General features: G+C 52.4%; 2 protein-coding genes across 3 annotated transcripts; both read left to right on the plus strand.

Moving 5' to 3' along the window:
* Positions 1 to 763: 763 nt before the first annotated feature.
* LOC103713832 lies at positions 764 to 2,172 on the plus strand. Of its 2 annotated transcripts, none has more exons than XM_039115858.1 (2): positions 764 to 917; positions 1,429 to 2,172. In XM_039115858.1, exon 2 carries the CDS (start codon positions 1,469 to 1,471, stop codon positions 1,928 to 1,930), a length of 462 nt encoding a protein of 153 aa, XP_038971786.1. In that variant the 5' UTR covers positions 764 to 917; positions 1,429 to 1,468; the 3' UTR covers positions 1,931 to 2,172. The 2 variants fall into 2 exon arrangements, with proteins under 2 accessions (XP_038971786.1, XP_008799092.2); XM_008800870.4 differs by having other exon boundaries at positions 793 to 917; positions 1,419 to 2,172.
* Positions 2,173 to 6,120: 3,948 nt separating this feature from the next.
* LOC120104570 lies at positions 6,121 to 7,605 on the plus strand. The gene has a single exon (XM_039115908.1). It carries the CDS (start codon positions 6,121 to 6,123, stop codon positions 7,603 to 7,605), a length of 1,485 nt encoding a protein of 494 aa, XP_038971836.1.

Genomic DNA, 7,605 nt, shown 5'->3' on the forward strand with positions numbered 1-7,605 from the left:
ATTTATTATTGTATTATACTATAAATATAATATAATATAATATTATGTTACGTTAAATAATTTAATATTATATTAAATTATTGTCCTATAATATACAATGTTATAGTACTATATTATAATAATATTATATTACATTACATTAATATTATACTATATCATATATTTATGTATTAATATGTATTATATTTTATTATGTACTATTGTATAATACTAGTAATGTCCTTTATAGTTATTTTGTTATGCAAAAGTACTTCCTCAATTCGTTTATCAAACAAATGTTAAAGCGCCACAGCACTTTAGAAATATAGTTACCAAACAGCAAACAGCTTTTTATAACAGCTCTACTTCCAACAGCTCTACTTTCAATAGCTCTACTCTACTGCCAACAGCTCTCCCAAACAGGACCTAAATAACAAAGCTGTTGAATACTTCGTGAACATTTCTACAATTACAATTAATATTTAACAATAATTTTGATCTTGAGATAAATAAAAAATAATTTAAAAATTAGACAGCATGGCATCCTATCTGTTAAAACCATATCATTAATTAGGTTCATTAATTGATTAATTATATCAAATTTAATTATTTTTATTAAATTTTATTTTAATTATTTTATGATTAATTGTGCCGAATTTAGCCGTCTTTATTAAACTTCACCAGCCTTATACGCATTTGCGTTTGTAACGGAGAGGAGATAGAAAAAAATACAATTTCTTTCACTTATTCTTCCTATTTCGACACTGTCACAGTCAAATCAGCTTCACTATTAGTACCAGGCTATTCTCTGCACATAAATAGGGCACATAAGCTGAAAGTCCCACTCCCTTCTGTCATGGGGGGGAGAGCAAAGGTTCGTTGAGGGTAGATTTCCACAGCCGATCCCCTTCAGAATTCAAGAAACTGCTTCAAAAGAGGTAAATTATCAAGTTTATTCTCTTTGCTATCAGAAAAGGAAGAAGTTTAGGGAATAATTTTTTTGTGGTTGAGAAAAATTAGGGAGAGGGCTTGAGCTCTGGACATGTTGATCTTGGCATTCAAAAGATAATTTCACTGTTTTATGAATCGATTCTGAACAGGAGGGGAAAAAAAAAGAAACAAAAAGCTTCTTTTGCTCTTCTTTATTATTTTATTTTCCAAAAATGTGCTTGTGAATTATCTACCCAGAAATGGTTTAGATCCGAACTCTTTATAAGGAAAAAAATTGCTTTGCGTTGGATCCAAACAGTTTGTAAGGGTAAAAAATGCTTCATGATAAAAAAAAATAATAGTACTATTTTTCCTTAAAGATCAGCTCAAATGCCTCCCTTTTGGCTTTGGTGAAGTTCTGAAATTTTTTTGGCTCGTAGTGTTCGGAGAAGAAGCTTTTTTCGAGTAGTTTTTAGTTTGGAAAAGTTATAATTAAATATGATGGTTAGGAGGTTGCAGAGAATTGGAAAGAGGAGTAGATCGGGAGAAGAGGAAAAAGATGGCGGTGAATCGGCGGCGAGATCTCTGCCGTCCATGCTCCGTCGTCGCCGTGGGCTTCTGCCTTCTCGCGATCTGGGCCGTCGGATCCGAGTCCCGCGACATACGGCCGTCGGAGCACGGGCTGGAGGACCAGAAGGACCCGGGCCCAACGTCCCCGGCGATGGCGGCTTTCTTCCAGGGACGGCCCACGGTGGCGCTCCCCGAGGCGAGGAACGCCACCGACGAGACCTGGCGGGTGGCGCCGCCCGGGCCGGACCGGTCCGCCGGGAGGAAGCGGGCGAGGGTGGCGCTGCTGGTCGCCGGCGTGGTGTGCGGCGTCGTGGGGACCGCCCTGCTCGCCGCGGCGGCGGTGGCGTACGTGGTCCACGCCCGCCGGTCCAGACCTGGGGGCGGGCCCGGTTCGGGTTTCGGCCTGGGTTGGCGGAGAAGCGGCCTGACGGCCCGGTTGGGAGCCGCGTGAAGGAGAGGTCCGGACTCCGGAGGGAGGAGGGTGCTGCGTGGAGAGCATCACTCGAGAATGATCCGAGCCGCTCGATCATGATCTAGTGGTTAGTGGAGGAACGGTCCGACATTTCTTCAAGGGTTCCAGTTTGCTCTTGATCTTGAATGAGTGTGTATTCTTCTGATGCAATCACATTACATGTTTGGAATAATCTTAGTGTTTGGATGACTTGTTTCATTATGTGATCTTTTTGATTCTTAGGGTGGGAGGTATGGTATTTGGTGATGATCATTGAAACAGTTTCTTCTCACAATTGTGAGGACCATTTGGTGCAAAGGTCGATTGGTCAGATTGGATTTGCTTAATAATCAAGAATTAAGCTAACTAATAATAGGCCATGTAGTTCCTATCAAGAAGTTGCAGCTCGCTATCCTCTTCTTGAGCTCTCAACACAAATAGCTGCCACATTTTGTAGATATTTCGGGCAAGTATTTCTATGTAATCTATTAAAATTTGTAATCTATAAACTTTGAATTTATAATCACCAACGTTTGCACAGACAAAGTTAGAATTTTGTTGAGTACGTCGTGAGTTTATAAATTTTGGAGAGACATAAAGGAACATTTTGTTGGAGGTTTTGCATCATCTCTATCTATGGATATAGATCAATAGACCGAACTATGTAACCATCGTATGTTCTTATTTTTCTTCTGATTTTGCTGTTGTTCCTACTTATTGCCACAGATATATATCAAAATTTTTCGCATGAAACAATTAGCTGGTGTTCGGAATAATCTTTATGCGGGGAGCATTAAGAATCCATAAATTCAACACCACCAAAACTTGAAACTACTCGTTCAACAATATCCTCCTAACACATCAGTTAAGGTAAACTCTGAAGTTTAATCCAGAAATGGTATTTTAGATCAGCAGGACCATTTCAATGTGAAGATTCCAGGGCTCAACATAAAACCACTCTCACCCATGGTTAAAAAAAAAATTCCTCATGGTGCAGTATAAAGACTCTCGAGAAAATTTCCTTGCACCTTCCATCTCCACTGATTGTCAACAGCAAAGCTTCAAATGCTGCTCCAAATGCTATTTAGAGGAAATTTGGAGCACCCCAAACCAGAAGAATGCCTACATTATAGAAACCTTGTACTGATGCTTCAAGTTAGAATTAAGAGCAATGGGGACTTTGAGCTTCTCCAACCCCTATTCTCCACCACGCCTCCAGTTCCGGCTTCATGGAAGGCAAAAGCTCTCTTTATCTGCAAGTGAAGCTGCTACACCCAATCTTTTTGCACCAAAAACATTACTTAGGATTCCTGCAGTACCTTATACCAATGTGATCCACATCCTCGCACCTGAAACAACGAAACCATGAGGAATTTTAGATGCAGAACAAGGATAAAGGAGACTTTTAAATGGAGATGAAGATAAAAGGAGATATTTCCCTTCCAGCCCACGTCAAAATATGCCTTTATTCTGCACTGCCTCCTTTTTTTCATCTTTAAACTAAATTCCAATATCTATCATCATTATAATTGGTATATATACTCTCTTTTGGGGTATATATGGCTGAAGGAACCTAGCAAAAAGTTTCGTCACCTTTGTGATCACGAGGCCTTCCACCTTTTTATATATCCATTAACGTCACGTCTCTGGTGGAACCGGATGCCGAAACGCCAACCGCTTCATCTGCTTACAACTCTCTCTCTCTCTCTCTCTCTCTCTCTTCTTTTCGATCTTTTTGAGTGAATTTAGTGTAATTGGTGGAGTTTGAAGTAGGAGGAAGGGTAAGGAACGCATAAACAGTCTGACGACGGAACAGTGCTCTGGGGATAGTTTCCTGCCGGAGAACTCTCCGTCGGTGTCGACGCCGGCCTAGGCGAAGTGGTCTCCGGCGTCGCGGGAGGCCGGTCGTTCATTCGGGCGGCGGGACTAGCGACGGGACCTGCTAACAGCTCGACGGAACAGGGTCTACTTACCGTCTTCTTCCTTGCAGGGCGCCCTATGGATCGGAGGGGGAAGCAATCGACGGGGACGGCAACGGAGGGAGCGGCGAGAGGCAATGGTAAGAGTTCTGGAGCCTGGACGAGGCCGGGCCCGTGGGTGACTCAATGGCCCACGACCGCGGAGATCGAGCGGCTGAGCCGCTGCTTTCCGGAGGTGTTGCATCCTCCGGAGGAGCCGATCGCGGCGGCCCGGCTCGAGTGGGAAGGGCGGGCAGCGGTGGTCCGGAGCTTCGGCCGCCGTGTCCCAGCCGAGTGGGTGGCGAAGGAAGTCGCCGCCCAGACTAAGCTGACAGAGGTGGTGGCCGTCCCGCTTGCGGACGGCTACCTCGCCCTGAGGTTCCGGTCGACGGAGGACCGGGACCGGGCAATGAGCGAGGGCCCGTGGGTGGTGGCCGGGCAACTACTCGCCATGACCCCCTGGGTGCCGGATTTTGAACCCGATGAGCAGGCCGTGCAGACGGCAACGGTGTGGCTCCGCCTGCCTCGCCTGCCGCCGGAATATTGGTCGACGTCGACCATCTTCTACATAGCTGCTCGGGCGGGCCGGCCGGTTGCTGTGGACAGCTTCACAGAACAGCGGCAGGCGATGGGCTTCGCCCGGGTGAGGGTGGTGGTTGACACCACCAAACCTTTGCTGCCGGGAGTGCTGATCCAGGGGAAGATGAAGGTGCGATGGCAGCCCTTCGTCTTCGAAAATGCCCCGGTGTGCTCCCGGTGTGGGCGTATGGGCCACCAGGTAGCGGCTTGCCGCTCTCCGGCGACCGCTAGCGCCGAGGGGGGCTCGGGTTCGGCTTCGGCCTCGGCGGCGGCGGTGGACCCGGGGGGCGGGTCTGCCCAGCCAGCTCCGGGCGTCGGGGAGAACGCACAGGGACCGATCTACGGTCCCTGGATGGTGGCGACACGGCAACGAGTCCTGCGGGAGAATCGGCCGCCGTGGCCGGGGAAGACGACCGAGGCGCACCCGGGGCCCGGGTTGCCCTCGACTCGGCCGCTGTCTCCGGCAGCTCGACCAACTGCGCCGGTGTCCCCGGCGGACACCGATGGCTGGCAGAAGCCGGCGAAGGTGGCTCGCCGCCGGTCCCCACTAGCCGTTGGGGGGGATGGCCACCCGGATACCTCCCTCGGCCCCTTCCTGGTGGACTCGGCCGATGACCTCCTGGCCGAGTCTGGAGACTCGGGGCTGAGTCGACGACTCGGCAAGGCTCCGATCAGGGCCGATCCTGAGCCTAGCCGGGCTGCCGCGGCCCGGGCCAAAACCCAGAAGCGGCCCAGGCCGCAGGCGGGCCTTGGCCCACCTGGGGGTACCGGGCGGGGGGCCCAGCTGGCCCTTGTACCTGTGGGCCGAGGGAACCCAACCGGGCCCCCCCAGCGCTACCGGGCCCACGAGGCCGGGCGCCGGGGTCGCAGGCCGGTGGGGGCGGGCCGGGGCGTGATCCGCGACGCGGGCGCGGCCCACGCAGTCGGCGCAACACGCGTTGTTGGCGCGCTCTGCGCCAGCAGCGCGCCGGAGTCTGGGGACGCGCCGGGCGCGCTGAAAGCGCCCGGTGCTGAGGTCGTGCGGGCCCAGGATTTGCTGGGCCCGTGCGATGATGCGCGCGGCCAAGGGGCCGCGCGGTCTGCCGAGGAATCGCGGGCGCTGGGCCCTCAGGCCCAGCCCGCGGTTGGTTCTTTGGGCCACGCCTCTTTAGGCCCACAGGCCCACTCATATACGGGCCTGGGGGGTCGGTCTGGACTTGCGTGGCAGGGCCCGAGCGAGGAACTAGCCGGGCCTTTCTGGTTTAGGCGTCCTCATCAGGGAGCAGATTTGGAGCTGGGTCCCCCCGCACACAACGATCATCTCACTTTGGGTGTGACGAGTGGGGCTCAGCCTGGGGACGTGCGGGTGGGCACTGACCATGATGGAGTCTTTCGGTTTGGCCCTTGGCCTCCGGCTGGAGATGAGCAGCGGGAGGATGCACCCAGTGGGAGCGAGGCCAGGGACCACATCGTGCCGCCTTCGCAGGGGGGTCAGGCCGTACCGATGGTGACGGGAGGGGACACGGACCACACGACTGCTGTGCAGCGCATTAGGGCGGCAGTCATGCAGGTCGCATCTGCTGAGCAGCGGGAGGGCCCAGGTAGCACGCTTGAGGCTGGCCCCGCGGCCCAGGGGGAGGATGGGTCAGAGGCCGACTACGTGGACTGTGATCCATGAGGATCCTAGCCTGGAATTGTAGGGGGGCGGCCAAGCCGTCCTTCATGTCATCCTTCAAACGGTTAGTGCAAGTTCATTGTCCGGAGATCTGCTTCATCAGCGAGACCCGGCTATCTGGTGAGGGGCTTGTACGTTTGAGACGGCGCTTGGGGAGGGACTGGGAGTCATACGCAGTCGATTCTCGAGGGCTGTCGGGAGGTATCCTACTACTGTGGAGGCGAGGGGTGGCGACCTTTGATGTCTTCCACAACTGCCCCCAACAGGTAGTTATGGTTGCTTCGGCACCGGATGTTGCCCCATGGGTTTTGTGTGGGGTGTATGCGAGCACGGATTATAGGGTCAGGAGAGTCCTCTGGCAGGAGATCGCCAGCCTTACCGCCCAGGGTGTCCCGACAGTTGTAGTTGGCGACTTTAATTGCATATTGAGTTCGAGCGACAAGAGGGGTGATGCAGCCTTTATGGATAGAGCGGACAGAAGGGAGTTTCGCGATTTTGTGTCGCGTACTGGCCTGGTGGACTTAGGGTTCTCTGGACCTCAGTTTACTTGGTGCAATAATCAGCTCGGCAGTGCTAGGGTTTGGGAGCGTCTAGATAGGGCCTTTGCGTCCCCGGACTGGATCCTCCGTTTTCCTACATGCAGGGTTAGTCACCTACCTCGGATCGCCTCAGTCCATTGCCCCCTGCTGATTTCCACATCATCGGGACCTAGTCATCATAGCCCCTTCCGTTTTGAGAAGGTTTGGCTATCATACCCCCAGTCTTGGGACATTGTCCGTGAGGCATGGCGCATCCCGGTGCGTGGAGATGCTATGCACCGGGTGTCGCGCAAACTAGAACTGGCCAAGAGGCGCCTTCGGCGGTGGAACCGTGAGACTGTGGGTGACATCTTCCGGAGAGTAGAGGGGGTAGAGACTGCGATCTCTGAGTTGCAGCGAAAAGAAGATCTAGAAGGTGAGCTCTCGGTGGATGATATGGGTGATCTCCGGGGGCTTCTAGCGACCCACCACTCACTACTACGGCAGCACGAGATCTTCTGGCGACAGAAATCTCGGGTTCAGTGGGTACATGAGGGTGACCGCAATACTAGTTTCTTCCACCGGTCTACGATTATCCGTAGGCAGCGGAGCACTATCCACTCGCTGCGAGACGGGTCTGGACATCGGGTGGAAGGTGAACCTGCCATTCGCCAGGTTTTGTTGGACTTCTTCCATGACAGATGGACGGCGGATGAGGAGTCCGGCGACAGAGACCATCCCTTGAGGGTGGATGCGAGGATCGAGGATATTGAGAACGCAGCCCTGGTCCGACCAGTGTCCGCACAGGAGGTTCAGGAGGCAGTCTGGGCTTTGGCTCCAGACAAGGCTTCGGGTCCGGACGGATTCCCCCCGTTCTTTTTCCGACAGTATTGGGGTATCATTCGGACAGCAGTGGTAGAGGCTATTCAGTGCTTCTTCTCTCAGGAGAGGATGCCGGATGACTGA

The sequence above is a fragment of the Phoenix dactylifera genome, unplaced genomic scaffold (genome assembly GCF_009389715.1).
Source record: "Phoenix dactylifera cultivar Barhee BC4 unplaced genomic scaffold, palm_55x_up_171113_PBpolish2nd_filt_p 000026F, whole genome shotgun sequence".
NCBI classification, from domain to species: domain Eukaryota; kingdom Viridiplantae; phylum Streptophyta; class Magnoliopsida; order Arecales; family Arecaceae; genus Phoenix; species Phoenix dactylifera.